The 24,481-nt window shown below is 46.6% G+C and overlaps 1 protein-coding gene across 1 annotated transcript; it reads right to left on the reverse strand.

The window, feature by feature from the left end:
- Positions 1-217: 217 nt before the first annotated feature.
- Positions 218-1,708, reverse strand: LOC124689943 (tyrosine decarboxylase 1-like). The gene has a single exon (XM_047223394.1). The coding sequence runs from the start codon at positions 1,706-1,708 to the stop codon at positions 218-220; it is 1,491 nt and encodes a 496-aa protein (XP_047079350.1).
- Between the last annotated feature and the right edge of the window lie 22,773 nt (positions 1,709-24,481).

Genomic DNA, 24,481 nt, shown 5'->3' on the forward strand with positions numbered 1-24,481 from the left:
CCTATATATTTGATATGGCATGCCATCTCCACAAATCTTATTCGTTCATCACTTAGCCCGATGGCAATTTCTTCAAAGTATAATGATTTTTTCTGACAATTAGTAAGGTCACCCAGTTGACAAGCAGCTCTACTGTTTTTATTTCCCAATGCTGGTAGTGGATGATACATTTAATCAAGTAATTTGGTACTGACAGTGGATGTGTTCCAGTTGATGCTTACTCTGTTGGAAGGGCGCCTACTTCCTTGGCCTTCTCCTTGACGAGCTCCCACGCGTCCTGGACGTGCCGCATCTGCGTCATGGCTCCGCCCACGGCCATACGGATCACAAACTTGCTATCCACCACAAAGTGCGTCATGAAGGCCCGCCCGCTCGCATTGATCGCCACGAGGAGCTTGCGGTTCATGGCGTCCACCGCGTGGTGGTCACCCTCGTGCCGTGGGCGGAGGCGGAAGGCCACGAGGGAGAATCTCCTCGGCGTCACCACCTCGAACCGCTCGTCGGCACTCACCGTCCGCTCGAACCACTTGGCCATCTGGACGTGCCTCCGTATGTACGCCCGCATGCCCGCCGCGCCGTAGCGGCGCAAGACCACCCACAGCTTCATGGCACGGAAAGGCCGCGATAGTGCGATCTCCCAGTCCTTGTAGTCGACCACCTGATCTGCGCCTCCCTCGCTGACATTGTTGAGGTACTCCGGGTTGCTGGAGAGTGCCGAGGTGAGCAGGGCTGGGCTGGCCACCCACAGGCAGCAGCAGTCCATGTTGGTGAGGAACCACTTGTGCGGGTTCATGCTCACCGAGTCCGCGAGCTCGGCGCCCTCGATGTAGTCCCGGAACTCCGGGCATATCAACGCGCTACCGGCGTACGCGGCGTCGACGTGCAGCCACATGCCGTGCCGTCGCGCCACCTCCCCGAGCTGGCGCACCGGATCGACGGCGCCTACCCCGGTAGTGCCAATGGTGGCGCACAGGTACAGTGGCACGAGCCCACTGGCCACGTCTGCCTCCACCGCGCCCTGGACACTGTCCGCGGTGAGGCCGTAGCCCGATGCCGCTGATGTGGGGATGACGCGGAAGTTGGACGGCGGAATGCCGATGATCCTCGCGCCCTTCTGGAAGGTGGAGTGGCTCTGATCCGAGGCGTAGACGACCAGCCTCATGATGGCTTCATGGCCGAGCCTGCTCAACGCGCGATCGCGCGCGGCCGCAAGCGTGCAGACCACGGCCTCGCAGGTGCTCCCGTGCAGCACGCCACCGCCGCCGCCGGAGAAGAGGAAGCGGTCCGGGAGGCCCACCAGCTTGCACATCCAGTCCAGCACGACGCCCTCGAGCTCGGTTGCGGCCGGCGATGCGGCCCACGCGAACGGCACGACGTTGAGACCGGTGGAGAGCATCTCGCCCGCGAACCCGGCCGTGCTCGCGTTCATCGGGAAGAAGGCGAAGAAGTTGGGGCTCTGCCAGTGTGTCAGTCCGGGGACGATGTGTCGCTGCACGTCCTCCAGTATGACGTCCACCGGATCACCGTGCTCGGGCGGCGTGTCTGGCAGAAGCGTGCGGAGGCGACCTGGCTCGGCGGCGGACCGGACAGGGTATTTGTTGACGTCGCGGTAGTAGCCACTTAGGAAGTCGATCACCGGGCGCGACTCCGCGGCGAATGTCTCGGGGTCAAGTGGCAATAGCGCGTCATGAGGTGGTGCGCTCCCCATGGCGAAGGAAGTTCACAACACCACAGTATCTCCTACTTTGCCACTTTGGACAGCACACAATGAAACAGTGTGCCTCCTGTGTGCATATATAGCCGTAATCTAAGAACAAATATTAATCTACAAGACCAAACCCAAACCCAAAGTCTGGTGTATCCCATACACGAGGCGATTAGGTATCTTGGGCTCATACTATATACGGGGTATCCCACTAACGTGTGAAACAAAATTCTAAAAGTAGTTAACGAGAACATATCTAGTGATACCACACCTTATTTGATACCATGATACCACTTTTCAAAATCTAAGTTTTAAATGTTTGAAATATTAAAACCAAAATTTTGGGTGTTCGTAAGACGCGTGTCTATGTGCCCAGTAACTTTCATAACCAAATTCAAAATACCCTAAGAGAAACAAAAATGAGAAATCAAGCATAAATAGTTTCACATAAAGACAAAAACACGAATGGCACTATTCACATAGCATTTGTCTTTTTTGTTTCTCTTGGTGTATTTTAAATTTGGCTATGAAAAATCTAGAGAATGTAAACACACATCTTGTCAACCACCACAAATTTATTTTGAAATTTTTTAATACTTAGAATTCAAATTTTGTGAAACGGTATCATGGTATCATGTAAGGGGTGGTATCACTAGATATTTTTCCAGTAGTTAACGATGTAGAGAATGGATTTTGTACACCAAAGTATGGGTACACGAGTTATACGTTACTACGGGAAAAAAACGCCATTGCGGTGTCGCAAATCATTGCCATGCGCCGCTGCACGGTAAAGAAATCTTTGCCGTGCGCAGCAAGCAACACGCACGGCAACGACACTTCGCATGGCAAGGTCTGAGAGCAGCGCACGATAATGAATCCATGCACGACAAAGTCAGCAGTGGCGCACGGCAACGAATCTTTGCACGGCAAAGTCCAAAGAAAGCGCACGACAAAGAAACATTGACGGCAAAGTCCCTACAGGCCGCACGACAAAGAAATACTGCACGGCAAAGGCCCTGGGCATTGCCGTGGCTCGCCCTTTGCCATGCGGACAGACAAGTTGCACGACAAAGGGGTCTTTGCCGTGCATTCCTTTCTTTACCGTGCGCCAATATACATTTTATTTCTTTTTATTTCTATTTTATTTCATCTAATACTTATATTTATTTTTTAATTAGTTTTACTTTTTAATGACTATTTATTAGTGTTACATAAGACAATGTGCAATACAAAATTACTCTCCATGTTCACCCCCACATATATCAGGGTTTCGGAGCAATCCGCGCTTCGGAAAATTTGCTAAGTGTTATCGTCCAAATGTGAGGAAGATCACATCGGGGAGCTACTTTTGCACCATTACACCTTCCACAACACATTCACACATATCATAGGTCCACATGCAAGATTTGGTGGGGTTCCGGTGCTCTGGCAGTCGTTCTCCCCTCCCCCCCTAAAAAAGCGGTATGTGTGCCCCAGCGGGTCTACCCCTAGATTCTTCCGCGCGAGGGTGCACCAATGTACTTTTTCATCGTTTTAGGTTTGTTTAGGACATATACAATGGAAAACCAATCTTGGTACCCTTTGGCACATATACCCGCAGCTAGAGCCATTATCACACGATCGAGGCACTAGTAGGAAAAGCCTTATAGATGAGATCTTATTTCTGTGGCGCACCAGCTACAGATGCGCCACAGAAACAGTTTCCGTCGCGCACTTGGCATGGTGCGCCACAAAATAGCTTATTTCTGTGGCACACCATAGATCCATGCGCCACAGAAATAAGGTGGGGTCCACACCCTGCCACCCCCAATCATTGGTTTCGCTAATTCTGTGGAGCACTGGCCTCGGTGCGCCACGAAAATAAGGTATTCTGTGGCGCACTGACAATGGTGCGCCATAGAAATAAGGTATTCTGTGGCACACTGGCTCTGGTGCGCCACAAAATTAGTGAACCAGATCTACAAAAGTGCCAACCTCCCACCTACCACACTAACCAAGCCATTCTTCTTCCTCCTCCATCTAGCTCGTCCCCCTTCTCTCTCATCCCATTTTGGCCATACTTTTCACTTGCTTGGGTACTTATTGCACTTACTTTGGTTGATACATAATTGGTGTTGAGGAGAAGGCTCTCCATACTCTCTCCTCCTCTCCAACTCATCGATCGCGGTCTCGTCTCGGTATCGAATCTACAAGGTGAGTAGTTGGAGGAGACATGCATATGCATGTCGATCTTGTGTGGCCGTTGGTGTGTATGGATGCTTGTTGCAGGTGAAGCGCTTCTGTGTGTGTGCCGGTGTGGGTGCATGGATGTTTGCCGAAACGTTGATTCATTTCCGTTTCGGCAAATTTTTGCACTACCCATACGTCCTACCTTTAGGAGAGGTCATGCCGAATTTTTCCGCTCCATGTATACCTTTAGGAGAGGTACAGCCCATGCATGTGTTGCGGTTCTAATTTCCTGTTCTATGTATACCATTGGCAGGCAAGCATGGTCCTCTCGATGAGTTCCGCTCGAATCTCTAGATACAAGATAGACGTGAAGGAGGACATGATTCGGAACAATAGGCGCCAGATAAGATATCCGTGTCGATCATGCAAACTCGAGCGCTGGATCAACCCTGATTCCGGACAACTGGAGGAGCTCCTGCTGAGGCGCGGTTTCATGCAAGACAACCAGGCGCGGCCGGCCCCAACAAATGGTGCGCATGAAGACCATGGCGAGCGAGACGACGAAGAACCACATGTCGGCGTAGACTATCATCATGAAGAAGAAGTCGGCGGAGAAAATCATCATGAAGAAGAAGATGCCGGTGGAGAAGATCATCATGATGAAGAAGATTCCGGCGCGACCCCGCTAATTTCGGCCTTGCGGGACTCTCATGTTCAAGATCTACTCCTCCAGGAGACGAGCAACGACAGAGCTGCAGCCAGAGAGAGAGCCAAGCTGTCGCAAATGGAGAAAGACGGGATGACTCCGATCTTTCCTGGGTGCCGTCCGCAGGATACGCGCTTGCATGTAACGCTTGATTATCTGCAGATGAAGACGCGGAACAAGTGGACCGATTCCAGCTTCAGCAAGAACTTGAAATTCTGGCACGATCGTCTCCCGGAGGGGAACACATTGCCAAGTAGTATCGAGGAGGCCAAGAAAGTCGTGTGCCCTCTTGACCTACCGCACGAAAAATACCACGCCTGCATCAATGATTGCGTGATTTATCGGGGCGAGTACAAGGACATAACCACATTTCCGGTGTGCGGCCACAGACGGTACAAGGTTGGGAACAAGAAGGTACCTCGAAAAGTGGTATGGTACTTTCCTATCACTCCCCGTCTGAAGCGGTATTTCGTGGACCCTAAGGAAGCAAAGCTCATGCAATGGCACGCGGAAAGGGAGAAGCCCGAAGAAGATCCGGAGATGGGCTATATGCTGACACACTCTTCGTACGCCGGCCGTGGGAAGCATTGGACATCGCCTTCCCTAGGTTCGGGGGCGACGCAAGGAACATCAGGCTGGGTATGAGCACCGATGGACTCAATCCGTTCGGCAACCAGAGTAGCACGCATAGCACCTGGCCTGTGTTTGTATGACCTTACAACCTACCCCCGTGGCTGTGCACCAAACAAAAGTACATACACCGGAGTATTCTCATTCAGGGGCCGAAACAACCAGGTGTCGACATGCATTTGTATCTCGGGCTGCTGAAAGAGGAGTTAGACACGTTGTGGAAGACGCCACCCCGTACGTGGGATGCCTACACTAGAACTTATTTCGATATGAGAGCCGCGTTGATCACGACGGTCACGGACTATATTGGTTACGCATATGTATATGCCTAGGTCAGCCACGGATTCTGCGGCTGTGTGAAGTGCATGGACGAGACCCCGCATCTACAGCTACCAAGGGATCCCGGGTCCTCGAAAACCGTGTACCCAGGTGCTCGAAGGTGGCTTCGCTTGGATCACCCGTGGAGAAAACGCGGTGATCTGCTCGATGGTAAAGATGAGCCCGATGGACCCCCGCGCCCGAGGAGCGGCGCAGAAATCGACGATCTTCTGAAAAATTGGAAGGATTGCCCAGCGCCGGGAAAGAAGCGACCGAAGCCAGAGCCGCTTCTCGGTGTATGTAAAGCGAGGTCTATTTTCCACGACTTGGAGTACTGGAAGGTCCTCCACACGCCCCACAGCCTGGATGTCATGCACATTACGAAGAACGTTACCGAGAGTCTGCTTGGCACTCTTTGCAACTCAGAAAAGTCCAAGGATGGACCGAAAGCAAGATACAATCTGAAACATTTTGGCATCAGGAAAGATCTTCAAGCCCCCGATACTGATGATGACAACGACGATGATGATGATGATCAGACGGAAGGGACTCAACGTCTCCACAAAAGGGCTAAGAAGAACGCGGTGCTGCTTCCCACTGCCTGCTTCACAACGAGTCCAGAGGAGCTTGAGCAGTTTTTCAGCTGCCTCCTAGGAGTGAAAGTTCCTCACGGTTACTCAGGGAATATAAGCAGATATCTGGATGTAGAGAAGAAGAGATTCACCGGGATGAAGTCTCACGATTGCCACGTGCTCATGACGCAGATACTTCCCGTTGCGATCCGAGGGATAATGGACGAGCACATCCGTGATACGTTGTTTGGCCTTTGCAACTTTTTTGACATTATCACCCGGAAGTCGATCGGCGTGAGGCAGCTCAAGATGCTACATGATGAGATCGTGGTGATACTATGTGAGCTCGAGATTTACTTCCCGCCCTCATTCTGTGATATATGCGTCCATCTCCTTCTCGATGTCGTTGATGACATCAAGCAGCTCGGCCCGACGTTCCTCCACAACATGATTCCTCTCGAAAGGCAGAACGGTGTCATGAAAGGATACATTCGCAACAGGGCCCGTCCAGACGCAAGCATGGCCAAGGGGTTTCTAACCTACGAGTGCATCTCCTTCTGCCAGTATTATCGAAGCACCGAGGACAACGAGGATCATGTTGGTCTACCCCCCAGGACGCACCTCGGTAGGCTCGCTGGAGTCAGTCACCGCGAGGGGTATCGCTCAGTCCATGTCGGCATTGTCAATCGACGCGACGACTTTGAAAGGGCTCACCGGGTCACGCTACAACACTTAAAATTGATCGAACATTTGGTGCAAGAGCACAAAAGTATGATCGAGCAGAATTACATCGATATGGGCCCGCCGGGAAGATGGGAGACGTAACCAAAGAGCACAACTCCAGCTTCACGCGTTGGTTGAAGCAAACTCAAATGCTTCAAGCACAGAGAAAAAGGCCTTGTACCGAAGATGAAAAACTCATATACACCTTATCACAGGGCCCCGGGCATAACGTAAGGACCTATCAGGGGTACGACATCAATGGTTACAGATTCTACACCGAGGAAAACGACAGAAATAGTGAAAATCAAAACTCGGGAGTAACTATGCTGTCATACGCCGATGACGAGACTAATGTCAAGGAATTTTTTTTTGGAAGGATCGAGGAGATATGGGAACTCAATTACTGTGGAGGGACAATGCCAATGTTTCGTGTGAGATGGGCCAAGAAGGTCGAAAAAGAAGGCCGATATTTCACCACCATGGTTATACCCGATGCCAAATTGAAGAACGCATCCACGAAAAATGAGCCATGGGTACTCGGTAGCCAAGTTGACCAATGCTTCTTCATCACCGACCCGTCGAGGCCTAGCCGTGTTGTCGTGAGGAGGGGCAAGAGGAGCATCATAGGAATGCAAGGAGAAGTCAACGAGGAAGACTTGGACAAGAACGGTGACGTGGGCATTACCCTTCGGGTAACCGACATTGCCCTACCCTATACGGTCTAACTGGAGGCCCATGAAGGTATTCGATGGCAAGATGGGCCACTTGGATGTCGCAGCAGAAGATTCCTTGGCGGGCAAGACAAGAAAGGAGCCGAACAGGAAAAGTTTAGAGCTAGAACTATTGTAAACCTAGTCGTACTCGGTTAGACCTCTTGATACATGGCCACCTATATAAAGGCCAGGAGAGGGGCTGCCGAGGGACACAATCAATCTTAGCAATCTTAGCCACCAAAAGTCTAGAGCTAGGTCGCCGCAGCACTTAGCCTCTCGACGAGATCTCAGCCGAACTCTTCGGCACCCCATTGTAACCCATTATTCTCATAATCAAGATCAGACAGGCAGGACGTAAGGGTTTTACCTCATCGAGGGCCCCGAACCCGGGTAAATCGCTCTCCCCGCTTGTCTGCGAACCGATGTCTCGTATCAGCTTACAGGATTCCATCAACCCTAAGCCCCAATCGAAGGGCATTGCCGAGGAGTACCCTCGAGAATTGGCGCCGTCTGTGGGAACCCTGTCGGCACAAGATCGGTCACCGGTAGTACCAGTCACATCTGCGGCTTTCCTACTTGAGTCGCCAACACCATCAGATCCAAGAGATTCAATCCGCTGCGGGTCCTTCGAGTTCGTGCCACGCTCCGAAGCGCCGCACCTGAGCCCTGCAGCGTCGTACGACAGCATGAATACTACTTTTGGTGGTGTCCACTTCATCGTCGACTCCGGGGGTTTCCTTCGCCTCCCTAGGTCAAGCGCATCTAGCCCAAGGACCTCAGTTTCAGAAGGTATCACTCCGGCAACAACCTTGGAAGTCTCATCCAGGAACATGCAAGAAGGCAGCCGAAGAAGGAAAAGACGAAGGGACTCACGCCGCGAAGAGGAAGAACGAATAGCAGCTCACCCTTATCAGCTCAAAGGAGGATGCCAAGACACGCAATCGATCAAGGGCTGCACTCGCTCGCCGTATCTATCGGCTACGGAGCAGCTCGAGGCACCGTGTTATCTTCACTCTTACATCGATCCGAAGGATGGTCGAGAGAAATCTAGCCACTTGTTAAGGAACTGCCGACATTTTCCGGAAATTCGGCAGCTCCGCGACGACCTCAGAGCCGAAACCATGGCAAGGGTTCGCGACATGGAGAGAAGGGCAAGATCCTACGGTTATCCACCAGAACCATACGTACCGGAGCCATACGTACCAGCAGGAGGAGACAAGTATGTACCAACCGAGGTGTTCCTGGAACCATGTGGGCAGGTCAACATGATCCATAAAACCAGCTTTTTGATACGTCTCAAACGTATCTATAATTTCTTATGTTCCATGCTACTTTTATGATGATACTCACATGTTTTATACACATTATATGTCATTATTATGCATTTTCCGGCACTAACCTATTAATGAGATGCCGAAGAGCCAGTTGTTGTTTTCTGCTGTTTTTGGTTTCAGAAATCCTACAAAGGAAATATTCTTGGAATTGGACGAAATCAACGCCCAGGGTCTTATTTTTTCCACGAAGCTTTCAGAAGACCGAGGCAGATACGAAGTGGGGCCACGGGGCGCCGCCACACTAGGGCGGCGCGGCCTAAAGGGGGCCCGCGCGGCCCTAGCGTGTGGGGCCCCTGTGACTCCTCCGACTCCGCCCTTCCGCCTACTTAAAGCCTTCGTCGCGAATACCCCAAGCACCGAGAGCCACGATACGGAAAACCTTCCGCAGACGCCGCCGCCGCCAATCCCATCTCGGGGATTCAGGAGATCGCCTCCCGGCACCCCGCCGGAGAGGGGAATCATCTCCCGGAGGGCTCTTCATCGCCATGATCGCCTCCGGATCGATGTGTGAGTAGTTCACCCCTGGACTATGGGTCCATAGCAGTAGCTAGATGGTTGTCTTCTCCTCATTGTGCTATCATGTTAGATCTTGTGAGCTGCCTATCATGATCAAGATCATCTATTTGTAATCCTACATGTTGTGTTTGTTGGGATCCGATGAATATTGAATACTATGTCAAGTTGATTATCAATCTATCATATATGTTGTTTATGTTCTTGCATGCTCTCCGTTGCTAGTAGAGGCTCTGGCCAAGTTGATACTTGTGACTCCAAGAGGGAGTATTTATGCTCGATAGTGGGTTCATGCCTCCATTGAATCTGGGACAGAAGTTCTAAGGTTGTGGATGTGCTGTTTCCACTAGGGATAAAACATCGATGATTTGTCTAAGGATATTTGTGTTGATTACATTACGCGCAGTACTTAATGCAATTGTCTGTTGTTTGCAACTTAATACCGGAGGGTATTCGGATGATAACCTCGAAGGTGGACTTTTTAGGCATAGATGCATGCTGGATAGCGGTCTATGTACTTTGTCGTAATGCCCTGATTAAATCTCATAGTACTCATCATGATATATGTATGTGCATTGTTATGCCTTCTTTATTTGTCAATTGCCCAACTCTAATTTGTTCACACAACATCTATTTATCTTATGGGAGAGACACAACTAGTGAACTATGGACCCCGGTCCAATTCTTTACATCTGAAATACAATCTACTGCAATTGTTCTTTACTGTTCTTCACAAACAAACATCATCATCCACACTATACATCTAATCCTTTGTTTACAGCAAGCCGATGAGATTGACAACCTCATCGTTACGTTGGGGCAAAGTACTTTGATTGTGTTGTGCAGGTTCCACGTTGGCGCCGAAATCCCTGGTGTTGCGCCGCACTACACTCCGTCACCAACAACCTTCACGTGCTTCCTTGACTCCTACTGGTTCGATAACCTTGGTTTCTTACTGAGGGAAAACTTGCTGCTGTGCGCATCACACCTTCCTCTTGGGGTTCTCAACGGACGTGTGTCTTACACGCCATCAAGCTCTTTTTCTGGCGCCGTTGCCGGGGAGATCAAGACACGCTGCAAGGGGAGTCTCCCACATCCAATCTCTTTACTTTGTTTTTGTCTTGCTTTACTTTACTTTATTTACTGCTTTGTTTGCTTCTTATATCAAAAACACAAAAAATTAGTTGCTAGTTTTACTTTATTTACTGTCTTGTTCTCCATATTTAAAACACAAAAAAATTAGGTACTTGCATTTACTTTATTTACCTTTCGTTTATTTCATCATGTTTCCTCCTAAGTTCACTCTGAAAGACATACCGGTAGGACGAGGGTCTATAATTGGAAGAGATAATATAGAACATTTTTTCACTCATGTTAGTACAAACTGAAGATTTTGAAGATAGACACTTGGTAGAACTTACTCCTACTTATGAAATTGCTCGTCGCTTCTTTAGTACACATGTTGGAAACTAAATTTGTTAATCTCAATCCTATAATTCAACACATGTTTCTTACACTTTGTGATATGGAGGAAGGAGAAAAGAAAGATTTTATCTTAAAAACCCTTCTTAAAGAATTTGGTGGTGTAGCAAGAGAGGCTAGAAAGGTCTTTATTAAATATAAGATGCTTGGCTCTTATACCAACTTTGCTAGTACCCTTGAAAAATGGAAAAAGATAGATTAAGGTACACTAATAGTGTTAATGATGAAGGGGAGATTAAGACGTCAATACCTTGTAAGCCCCTAGAAATGCATGAAGCTCTAGAAAATAACTATGGTTGGCTTGTTCCTGAAAATTTGTTTGATGAGGATAGCAAGCCTAAGAATAATGAAAAAGGAGCCTCTGAAACTTACATAGATAAGATACAATGCATAGTTGAGAAAACTCCAAACCCCTCTGTTGATGCTTCATCTCACGACAATACTTGATACACACTTTCTGCGCCTAGCTGAAATGCGTTAAAGAAAAGCGCTTATGGGAGACAATACATTATTTTACGTCTGCACTTTTATTTTATATTTGAGTCTTGGAAGTTGTTACTACTGTAGCAACCTCTCCTTATATTTATTTTGTTGCATTGTTGTACCAAGTAAAGTCTTTGATGGTAAAGTCAATACTAGATTTGGATTACTGCGCAGGAACAGATTTCTTGCTGTCACGAAATTGAGCCGCCCCTGCTGTAGAAAATTTATAAAAGTCTGCCAATTTACGTGCGTGATCCTCAGATATGTACGCAACTTTCATTCAATTTGGGCATTTTCATCTGAGCAAGTCTGGTGCCTCTAACAAATTCATCTTTATGGACTGTTCTGTTTTGACAGATTCTGCCTTTTATTTCGCATTGCCTGTTTTGCTATGCTTGATGGATTTCTTTGTTCCATTAACTTTCAGTAGCTTTGTGCAATGTCCAGAAGTGTTAAGAATGATTATGTCATCTCTGAATATATGAATTATGAATTATGCACTAACCCTCTAATGAGATTGTTTTGAGTTTGGTGTGGAGGAAGTTTTCAAGGGTCAAGAGAGGAGGATGATACAATATGATCAAGAAGAGTGAAAAGTCTAAGCTTGGGGATGCCCCCGTGGTTCATCCCCGCATATTTTAAGAAGACTCAAGCATCTAAGCTTGGGGATGCCCAAGGCATCCCTTCTTCATCGACAACTTATCAGGTCACCTTTAGTGAAACTATATTTTTATTCCGTCACATCTTATGTGCTTTACTTGGAGCGTCTGTTTGCTTTTATTTTTGTTTTTGTTTGAATAAAATCGGATCCTAGCATTCTTTGTTTGGGAGAGAGACACGCTTCGCTGTTTCGTATGAACACATATGTTCTTAGCTTTATTCTTAATGTTCATTGCGAAGGTTGAACTACCACGTTCATTGTTATATGGTTGGAAACGGAAAATGCCGCATGTGGTAAATGGTATAATGTCTTGAATAATTTGATACTTGGCAATTGTTGTGCTCATATAGATCATGTTTAAGCTCTTGCATCATGTGCTTTGCACCCATTAATGAAGAACTACATAGAGCTTGTTAAAATTTGGTTTGCATGATTGATCTCTAGAGTCTAGATATTTTCTCGGTTAAGGTGTTTGAACAACAAGGAGACGATGTAAAGTCTTATAATACTTACAATATGTTCATATGTGAGTTTTGCTGCACCGTTTTATACTTGAGTTTGCTTCAAACAACCTTGCTAGCCTAGCCTTGTATTGAGAGGAATTCTTCTCGTGCATCCAAATCCTTGAGCCAAACACCATGCCATTTGTGTCCACCATACCTACCTACTACATGGTATTTCTCCGCCATTCCAAAGTAAATTACTTGAGTGCTACCTTTAAAATTCTATCCTTTGTCTTCAAAATATATAGCTCATGGGAAAATATCCTTAAAAACTATTGTGGTGAAGAATATGTACTTATGTGTCTTATTTCTTAATAAGTTGCTTGTTGAGCGGGAACCATGTTTCTGGGGACGCCATCAACTTTTACCTTTGTTGAATATCATGTGAGTTTCTATGCATGTTCGTCTTGTCTGAAGTAAGGGCGATTTTCATGATCAAATGGTTTGAGTATGCATATTGTTAGAGAAGAACATTGGGCCGCTAACTAAAGCCATGATTCATGGTGGAAGTTTCAGTTTGGACAATCAATCCTCAATCTCTTATGAGAATATTATCTGTTGTTGAATGCTTATGCATTAAATAGGAGTCCATTATCTGTTGTCTATGTTGTCCCGGTATGGATGTCTAAGTTGAGAATAATCAAAAAGCGAGAAATCCAATGCGAGCTTTCTCCTTAGACCTTTGTACAAGCGGCATAGAGGTACCCCTTTGTGACACTTGGTTGAAACATATGCTATGCTATGATAATCCATGTTAATCCAAGCTAATTAGGACAAGGTGCGAGCACTATTGGTATACTATGCATGATGCTTGCAACTTATAGGATATCTTATACATAACACATATGCTTTATTACTACCGTTGACAAAATTGTTTCTTGTTATCAAAATGAAAAGCTCTAGCACAAATATAGTAATCCATGCTTCCCTCTGCGAAGGGCCAATCTTCTACTTTATTGTTGAGTCAGTTTACCTACTTCTTTCTATCTTAGAAGCAAACACTTGTATCAACTGTGTGCATTGATTCTTACATGTTTACCTATTGCACTTGTTATATTACTTTGTGTTGACAATTATCCATCAGATATATATGTTGAAGTTGAAAGCAACCGCTGAAACTTATATCTTCCTATGTGTTGTTTCAAAGCTTTCTACTAAGAATCTATTGCTTTATGAGTAACTCTTATGCAAGTCTTATTGATGCTTGTCTTGAAAGTATTATTCATGAAAAGTCTTTTCTATATGATTCATTTGTTTACTCATTATCTTCGCCATTGCTTCGAATCGCTGTATTCATCTCATATGCTTTACAATAGTATGATCAAGATTATGATAGCATGTCACTTCAGAAATTATCTTTGTTATCGTTTACCTACTCGAGGGCGAGTAGGAACTAAGCTTGGGGATGCTTGATACGTCTCAAACGTATCTATAATTTCTTATGTTCCATGCTACTTTTATGATGATACTCACATGTTTTATACACATTATCTGTCATTATTATGCATTTTCCGGCACTAACCTATTGACGAGATGCCGAAGAGCCGATTGCTTGTTTTCTGCTGTTTTTGGTTTCAGAAATCCTACAAAGAAAATATTCTCGGAATTGGACGAAATCAACGCCCAGGGTCTTATTTTTCCACGAAGCTTCCAGAAGACCGAGGGAGATACGAAGTGGGGCCACGGGGCGCCGCCACACTAGGGCGGCGCGGCCTAGGGGGGCCCGCGCGGCCCTAGCGTGTGGGGCCCCCGTGACTCCTCCGACTCCGCCCTTCCGCCTACTTAAAGCCTTCGTCGCGAAGACCCCAGTACCGAGAGCCACGATACGGAAAACCTTCCAGAGACGCCGCCGCCGCCAATCCCATCTCGGGGGATTCAGGAGATCGCCTCCGGCACCCAGCCGGAGAGGGGAATCATCTCCCGGAGGGCTCTTCATAGGGCTCTTCATCGCCATGATCGCCTCCAGATCGATGTGTGAGTAGTTCACCCCTGGACTATGGGTCCATAGCAGTAGCTACATGGTTGTCTTCTCCTCATTGTGCTATCATGTTAGATCTTGTGAGCTACCTATCATGATCAAGATCATCTATTTGTAATCCAACATGTTGTGTTTGTTAGGATCCGATGAATATTGAATACTATGTCAAGTTGATTATCAATCTATCATATATGTTGTTTATGTTCTTGCATGCTCTCTGTTGCTAGTAGAGGCTCTGGCCAAGTTGATACTTGTGACTCCAAGAGGGAGTATTTATGCTAGATAGTGGGTTCATGCCTCCATTGAATATGGGACAGTGACATAAAGTTCTAAGGTTGTGGATGTGCTGTTGCCACTAGGGATAAAACATCGATGCTTTGTCTAAGGATATTTGTGTTGATTACATTACGCACCATACTTAATGCAATTGTCTGTTGTTTGCAACTTAATACCGGAGGGGATTCGGATGATAACCTCGAAGGTGGACTTTTTAGGCATAGATGCATGCCGGATAGCGGTCTATGTACTTTGTCGTAATGCCCCGATTAAATCTCATAGTACTCATCATGATATATGTATGTGCATTGTTATGCCTTCTTTATTTGTCAATTGCCCAACTGTAATTTGTTCACCCAACATCTATTTATCTTATGGGAGAGACACCACTAGTGAACTGTGGACCCCGGTCCAATTCTTTACATCTGAAATACAATCTACTGCAATTGTTCTTTACTATACATCATCATCATGATCATCATCCACACTATACATCTAATCCTTTGTTTACAGCAAGCCGGTGAGATTGACAACCTCACTGTTACGTTGGGGCAAAGTACTTTGATTGTGTTGTGCAGGTTCCACGTTGGCGCCGGAATCCCTGGTGTTGCGCCGCACTACACTCCGCCACAACAACCTTCACGTGCTTCCTTGACTCCTACTGGTTCGATAACCTTGGTTTCTTACTGAGGGAAAACTTGCTGCTGTGCGCATCACACCTTCCTCTTGGGGTTCCCAACGGACGTGTGTCTTACACGCCATCACTTTTCAAAGAGAGAAATCAAAAAATTCTCACGAGAAGTAAAATATGCGGAAGTCGCTATGGTTGATACACCCGAATTCATCGACTGGTCAGATCAGAGCATCTCCTTCAGCAGGGCAGATCACCCGAAGGCCGTTCCTAGGCCAGGTCACGCAACCCTTGTCCTTGAGGTGCAGATCGGAGGGTACAATATGAGCAAAGTGTTCATGGATGGAGGAAGTGGTTTGAACCTGTTATTCGCCAACACGATGAAAGCAATGGGGTTAACAGTCGACATGCTAAGAGAGTCCGACACAGGATTCCATGGCATTATACCGACTCGGCCCGCTTATTCTCTCGGCAAAACATCACTGGATGTAGTTTTCGGCACGCCAGGCAATTTCAGGAAGGAAAAAATCGAGTTTGAAGTAGTCGACTGGGAATCTCAGTACCACGCCATCCTCGGCAGGCCTGCGTTTGCCAAGTTTATGGCCGTACCGCATTATGCGTACCTGAAACTAAATATGCCTGGCAACAATGGGACACCAATAACCGTTCATGGAAGCTTTACCCGTTCAGACAACTGCGACAGAGATTTCCAAAAGATCGCCTCAAGATTCGGAGCCAAGGAAGAACTCAACGCCGTCGACGCCGTCACAGATCATACGCAGCCACGAGCCGACAATCGAAATGTTAGGTCTGACGAATTTGACACTGCAAAGGAATCAAAGAAGCTGCAAGTGCACCCCACTGACCCGAAGAAAACGGTCAATGCGTCGGCAGACCTTACTGACGCATAGGAAGGCGCGCTCATCGAGTTCCTCCATGAGCGCTGGGAGATATTTGCATGGGAACCATCCGACATGCCAGGTATCCCCAGGGAACTCGCTGAGCACGCCCTTAATGTTGACCCGACATCCAAACCAGTGCAACAGTCGATGCGCCGATTTTCTGAGCCGAAGAGAAGAGCAATTGGCGAAGAAATTAGTCGACTCCGTAAAGCAGGATTCATTCGAGAGCTCAAGGAAGCCGAGTGGGTGGCCAATCCCGTCATGGTGCCAAAGAAAGACACAACCGCTCTTCGCATGTGCATCGATTACACCAGTCTCAACAAGCATTGCCCGAAAGACCACTTTCCACTGCCTCGTATTGACCAGATAGTCGATTCCACGGCTGGATGCGACCGTCTCTCTTTTCTCGATGCATACTCCAGATATAATTAGGTCAAGCTCAATAAAGAAGACCAGGAGTTAACTACATTTATCACCCCACACGGCGTTTTCTGCTACAACGTCATGACCTTCGGGTTGAAGAATGTGGGAGCAACTTACCAACGGTGCATGCAAGCCTGCCTTGGAGAATAGGTCGGGAGGAACATTGAAGTACACATCGACGACATCGTGGTAAAGACGAAGCACGCCACCACTCTTATCGATGATTTGCGGGAAACCTTCGACAACCTAGATAGATACAAAATCAAGTTGAACCCGAAGAAATGCTTCTTCGGGGTGCCAGGGGGACAAGTACTCGGGTACTTCATCTCAGCCAGAGGAATAGAAGCCAATCCCTTGAAGATCAAAGCTATTCTCGACATGGAGCCGCCAAAGAACCTGCACCAAGTGCAGCAACTGGCAGGACGATTGGCAGCACTCAGCAGATTCATTGCCAAACTAGGAGAAAAAGCTTTGCCCTTCTACAACTTGATGAAAAAATCAGAAAAGTTTGAGTGGACAAATGAGGCGCAGGAATCATTCGACAATCTGAAGAAAATCTTATCGACCTCCCCAGTCCTCGTAACCCCACGCGAGAAAGAAACACTGCTTATGTACATAGCAGCAACATCCCAAGTCTTCAGCAGCGTCCTGGTCGTCGAACGAGAAGAAGCAGGGAGAGTTCACGGTGTACAGAGACCTGTCAACTACCTCAGTGAAGTACTCACGCCTGTGAAGCAGAGGTACCCTCATCATCGAAGCCGGCATATGCGATGTGGAGGTCTGCTCGCAAGCTACGGCATTATTTCACGGAGCACCCGATTATCGTTGTCAGTGAAGCACCATTGAAGAACATAATGACTAACCCAGAGGCCACGGGTCTAGTGTCCCAATGGGCCATCGAAATAGCACCACACGACATAACTTACGTTAATCGAACGGCGATAAAATCCCAAATACTCCCAGATTTCGTGGCAGACTGGATCCAGTCACAGACGCCAGCAGCACCCGATATGTCGGGGTCGTGGACAATGTATTTCGACGGGTCGAAATGGAGCACATGCGCAGGAGCAGGGGTGATACTAATATCACCACAGGGAGATAAGATGAAGTACATACTGCGTATGAATTTCTCCCTGCCAACAAATAACGAGGCAGAATACGAGGCGCTGTTGCACGGAATGAAGATGGCGAAGGCATGTGGGGCAACTCGCCTGGAAATTTATGGAGATTCAAACCTGGTGGTACAGCAGTCGATGAACCTATGTGACGCGGTCGGCGACAACATGGTCGCTTACCGACAATTGTACCAGAATATGGAAGCCAAATTTGAAGGGTGCGAACTCAAACATATCGGCAGAGCCAGCAATGAGGAGGCCGATTCTCTGGCGAACATCGGGTCCATGTGTTCCCCCATTCTTGACGGAGTGTTCTACGAAGTAATCAACGAGCGATCGATAAAAGAGAAAGCGTCGGCACCTCCAAAACCATCGGCTGACGAACCGGAGGCGAGCCCACAACAAACTGCCGGAGAATCTCCACCCCCACTCGCAGAACAGGTCCTCCTCCTTGAGCCGCTTTGGACCAAACCATTCTTATAGTACTTGACAAAGCAGGAGCTGCCGGATGATCCGGTAGAAGCAAGACGAATTGTCAGACAGTCAAAAGCCTTCACTGTGGTGAATGGTGAACTCTACAAGCGCAGCATTTCTGGTATTTTCCAAAGATATATTGCCATCGACGATGGAAAAACGCTGTTGCGTGAGATACACGAAGGAAATTGCGAGCACCACGCAGGAAGCAGGGCCCTTGTAGCGAAAGCCTTCAGGGCAGGATTTTACTGGCCAACAGCGGCATCAGATGCTCAAGATCTGGTCATGAAGTGCGACCCCTGTCAGCATTTCTCACCAAAACCACACGCCCCTGCGACAGATCTGATGACAATACCTCTGGCGTGGCCCTTCGCCCAATGGGGACTCGACCAAGTTGGACCACTGCCAAGGTCGTCGCCTGGAGGACACACGTACCTACTGGTCGCAGTCGAAAATTCACCAAGTGGATCGAGGCAGTACCCGTTCGAAACCAGAAAGCCGAAACAGCGGTTCAGTTCTTCAAGGGAATAACCTGTCGATTTGGTATGCCTCATAGTATCGTCACAGACAACGGATCTAACTTCGACTCCAAAGAGTTTCGGAAATTTTGTGACGACGGAGGAATCAAACTGAAATTTGCATCAGTGGCGCACTGATGTCTACGGGAGCTTCTATTCTTGTAGACAGTGTTGGGCCTCCAAGAGCAGAGGTTTGTAAAACAGCATCAAGTTTCCCTTAAGTGGATCACCCAAGGTTTATCGAACTCAGGGAGGAAGAGGTCAAAGATATCCCTCTCATGCAACCCTGCAACCACAAAACAAGAAGTCTCTTGTGTCCCCAACACACCTAATAGGTGCACTAGTTCGGCGAAGAGATAGTGAAATACAAGTGGTATGAATAAATATAAGCAGTAGCAACGGCACCGGAAAAGTGCTTTGCCCAGGATCGGCGTGTGGTTGATGGTGGTAATATTGCAGACAAGTAGAGATGCGATAGAAACAAGAAACAAGCAGCGATAGCGATATTTAGGAACAAGGCCTAGGGATCATACTTTCACTTGTGGACACTCTCAACATTGATCACATAACAGAATAAATAGATAAATGCTAGACTCTACACTCTCTTGTTGGATGATGAACACCACTAATCGTGTAGGATTACACGAACCCTCAATGCCGGAGTTAACAAGCTCCACAATATTCGATGTTCATATTAAATAACCTTAGAGTGCACGACGGATCAACATAACCAAACCAAGTACTAACATAGCATGCACACTCGTCACCTTCACGCTACGAAAGGAGGCATAGATCACATCAATACCATCATAGCAATAGTTAACTTCATAATCTACAAGAGATCACAATCATAGCCTACGCCAAGTACTACACGATGCACACACTGTCACCATTACACCGTGCGGGAGGAATAAACTACTTTAATAACATCACTAGAGTAGCACACGGATAAATTGTGATACAAAACACATTGCAATCATAAAGGGATATAAATAAGCACTTCACTATGCCATTCATAACAGTGAATAAGTATTCCGTGAAATATAGCCTAAGAGACCCACACGGTGCACACACTGTCACCTTTACACACGTGGGACAAGGAGTCTCCGGAGATCACATAAGTGAAACCCACTTGACTAGCATAATGACATCTGGATTACAAGCATCATCATATGAATCTCAATCATGTAAGACAGCTCATGAGATTATTGTATTGAAGTACATAGGAGAGAGATGAACCACATAGCTACCGGTACAGCCCTTAGCCTCGATGGAGAACTACTCCCTCCTCATGGGAGACAGTAGCGTTGATGAAGATGGCGGTGGTGTCGATGGAGGATCCTTCCGGGGGCACTTCCCCGTCCCGGCGGCGTGCCGGAACAGAGACTCCCTGTCCCCGCGATCTTGGCTTCGCGATGGCGGCGGCTCGGAAGGTTTCTCGTACTCGTGGCTTTTCCGTATCGAGGTTTTAGGTCAGGGACCTTTATATAGGCGAAGAGGCGGAGTCGGAGGGTCGACGAGGCGGTGACACACTAGGGGGGCGCGGTCAAGGCCTGGGCCGCGCCACCCTCGGCGTCCGGTGGCCCAGTGGCCCCCCTCCGGCCTCTCTGGGTGTTCTGGAAGCTTCGAGTGATCCTAAGATGCCGGGCATTGATTTCGTCCGATTCCGAGAATATTTCCTTACTAGGATTTCGAAACCAAAAACAGCAGAAAACAAAGAATCGGCCCTTCGACATCTCGTCAATAGGTTAGTTCCGGAAAACACATAAATATGACATAAAGTATGCATAAAATATGTAGATATCATCAATAATGTGGCATGGAACATAAGAAATTATCGATACGTCGGAGACATATCAGCATCCCCAAGCTTAGTTTCTGCTCGTCCCGAGCAGGTAAACGATAACAAAGATAATTTCTCGGAGTGACATGCCATCATAACCTTGATCATACTATTGTAAGCATATGTAATGAATGCAGTGATCAAAACAATGGTAATGACATGAGTAAACAAATGAATCATAAAGCAAAGACTTTTCATGAATAGTACTTTCAAGACAAGCATCAATAAGTCTTGCATAAGAGTTAACTCATAAAGCAATAAATCAAAGTAAAGGTATTGAAGCAACACAATGGAAGATTAAGTTTCAGCGGTTGCTTTCAACTTGTAACATGTATATCTCAATGATAGTTTGTCAATGCAAAGCAATATAACAAGTGCAATATGCAAGTATGTAGGAATCAATGCACAGCTTCACACAAGTGTTTGCTTCTTGAGGTGGAGAGAGATAGGTGAACTCGACTCAACATAAAAGGTAAAAGAATGGCCCTTCACAGAGGGAAGCATTGATTGCTATATTTGTGCTAGAGCTTTGGTTTTGAAAACATAAAGAGAGCATAAAAGTAAAATTTTGAGAGGTGTTTGTTGTTGTCAACGAATGGTAGTGGGCACTCTAACCCCTTGCCGGACAAACCTTCAAAGAGCGGCTCCCATGAATTATTTTTATTTTTGGGTGGCACTCCTTCCAACCTTTCTTTCACAAACCATGGCTAACCGAATCCTCGGGTGCCTGCCAACAATCTCATACCATGAAGGAGTGCCTTTTTATTTTAGTTTTATTATGATGATACTCCTCCCCACCTTTGCTTTCTCAAGCCATGGCTAACCGAATCCTTCGGGTGCCGTCCAACAATCACATACCATGGAGGAGTGTCTATTTAGGTTAATTAATTTGGGACTGGGAATCCCATTGCAAGCTCTTTTTGCAAAATTATTGGATAAGCGGATGAAGCCACTAGTCCATTGGTGAAAGTTTCCCAACAAGAATGAAAGATAAACACCACATACTTCCTCATGATCTATAAAACATTGACACAAATCAGAGGTGATAAATTTTGAATTATTTAAAGGTAGCACTCAAGCAATTTACTTTGGAATGGCGGAGAAATACCATGTAGTAGGTAGGTATGTGATACGTCTCCGACGTATCGATAATTTCTTATGTTCCATGCCACATTATTGATGATATCTACATGTTTTATGCACACTTTATGTCATATTCGTGCATTTTCTGGAACTAACCTATTAACAAGATGCCGAAGAGCCGACTGTCGTTTTCTCGCTGTTTTTGGTTTCGGAAATCCTAGTAAGGAAATATTCTCGGAATTGGACGAAATCAACGCCCGGGGTCCTATTTTGCCACGAAGCTTCCGGAAGACCGAAGAGGAGTCGAAGTGGGGCCACGAGGCGCCGCCACACTAGGGCGGCGCGGCCCGTGCCACGGCCGCGCCAACCTAGGGTGTGGGGCCCTCGTGTGGCCCCCCGACCCGCCCTTCCGCCTACTTAAAGCCTCCGTCGCGAAACCCCGGTACCGAGAGCCACGATACGGAAAACCTTCCGGAGACGCCGCCGCCGCCAATCCCATCTCGGGGATTCGGAGATCTCCTCCCGGCACCCCGCCGGAGAGGGGATTCATCTCCCGGAGGACTCTTCACCGCCATGGTCGCCTCCGGAGTGATGAGTGAGTAGTTCACCCTCGGACTATGGGTCCATAGCAGTAGCTAGATGGTTGTCTTCTCCTCATTGTGCTTCATTGTTGGATCTTGTGAGCTGCCTAACATGATCAAGATCATCTATCCGTAATGCTATATGTTGTGTTTGTCGGGATCCGATGGATAGAGAATACTATGTTATGTTAATTATCAAGTTATTACCTATGTGTTGTTTATGATCTTGCATGCTCTCCGTTATTAGTAGAGGCTCGGCCAAGTTTTGGCTCTTAACTCCAAGAGGGAGTATTTATGCTCGATAGTGGGTTCATGCCTCCATTGATATCCGGGACAAGTGACGGAAAGTTCTAAGGTTGTGGATGTGTTGTTGCCACTAGGGATAAAACATTGATGCTATGTCTAAGGATGTAGTTGTTGATTACATTACGCACCATACTTAATGCAATTGTCTGTTGCTTTGCAACTTAATACTGGAAGGGGTTCAGATGATAACCTGAAGGTGGACTTTTTAGGCATAGATGCAGCTGGATGGCGGTCTATGTACTTTGTCGTAATTCCCAATTAAATCTCACTGCACTTATCATGACATGTATGTGCATTGTTATGCCCTCTCTATTTGTCAATTGCCCGACTGTAATTTGTTCACCCAACATGCTTTTATCTTATGGGAGAGACACCTCTAGTGAACTGTGGACCCCGGTCCATTCTTTTATACTGAAATACAAATCTGCTGCAATACTTGTTCTTTACTGTTTTATTGCAAACAATCATCTTCCACACAATACGGTTAATCCTTTGTTACAGCAAGCCGGTGAGATTGACAACCTTACTGTTTCGTTGGGGCAAAGTACTTTGGTTGTGTTGTGCAGGTTCCACGTTGGCGCCGGAATCTCTGGTGTTGCGCCGCACTACATCCCGCCGCCATCAACCTTCAACGTGCTTCTTGGCTCCTCCTGGTTCGATAAACCTTGGTTTTTTCTCGAGGGAAAACTTGCTGCTGTGCGCATCATACCTTCCTCTTGGGGTTCCCAACGAACGTGTGAGTTACACGCCATCAAGCTCTTTTTCCGGCGCCGTTGTCGGAGAGATCAAGACACGCCTGCAAGGGGAGTCTCCACTTCCCAATCTCTTTACTTTGTTTTTGTCTTGCTTTATTTTATTTACTACTTTGTTTGCTGCATTATATCAAAACACAAAAAAATTAGTTGCTAGCTTTACTTTATTTACTGTCTTGTTTGCTATATCAGAAACACAAAAAAATTAGTTACTCGCATTTACTTTATCTAGTTTGCTTTATTTACTACTGTTAAAATGAGTAATCCTGAAGTTGAAGTTCGTTCGTTTAAGCAACAAAGGGGAGAATGTTTAAAAGATGCTTGGTATAGAATTAGTGATGCCCATAATAGGTGCACTAAGAAACACTCCACCACTATCCTACTCAGGAATTTTTATGTTGGTATCTCTAGCTGGAATAGATATGTTCTTGATTGTCTCAGCGGGAGGTAACTTCCTAGGCGCTCCCGCTTTAGAAGCTAGTTGCATTATTGAGAGTTTATTTGGAAAACCACCTGTTAATGAAACTAAAATTGAAACCTCCCTTGAGGATGTTATGAAAAAATTGGAAACCATAGAGAAAAATTTTCCGAGTGTTGGAACTAAGTTGGAGATGTTACTTGATAAAACTGATGAACTTGATAAATCCTTAGGAGGAATTGATGAAAGAATTAGTGTCCTAGGAAATTGTGTTGACCATGATAATCAAATTAATAGGATTGGTGAACTTGAAAAAGCTATGGGAACCTTGGGTTCAACCTTTTCATCTTTACAGTTTAGAGAGAAAGCTTATGTGGGAAAGGAGCAAAAGTTTATGTATGTCTCTAAAGTGCCCAAACCAAAGAAATATTATTATAGGCCTAAAATTGACAAAACCCTTAGTACCACTACAGATGGGGGAGCTTATGATATCAATGCTCCATCTCTCGATAATACTTGATACACACTTTCTGCGCCTAGCTGAAAGGCGTTAAAGAAAAGCGCTTATGGGAGACAACCCATGTTTTTACTACAGTATTTTTGTTTTATATTTGAGTCTTGGAAGTTTTTTACTACTGTAGCAACCTCTCCTTATCTTAGTTTTATGTT

Source organism: Lolium rigidum, chromosome 2, assembly GCF_022539505.1.
Source record: "Lolium rigidum isolate FL_2022 chromosome 2, APGP_CSIRO_Lrig_0.1, whole genome shotgun sequence".
NCBI classification, from domain to species: Eukaryota; Viridiplantae; Streptophyta; class Magnoliopsida; order Poales; family Poaceae; genus Lolium; species Lolium rigidum.

What these genes read in the sequence shown, in the direction of transcription:
- LOC124689943 (XM_047223394.1), bottom strand. Translation starts at nt 1,708, where the DNA reads ATGGGGAGCGCACCACCTCATGACGCGCTATTGCCACTTGACCCCGAG.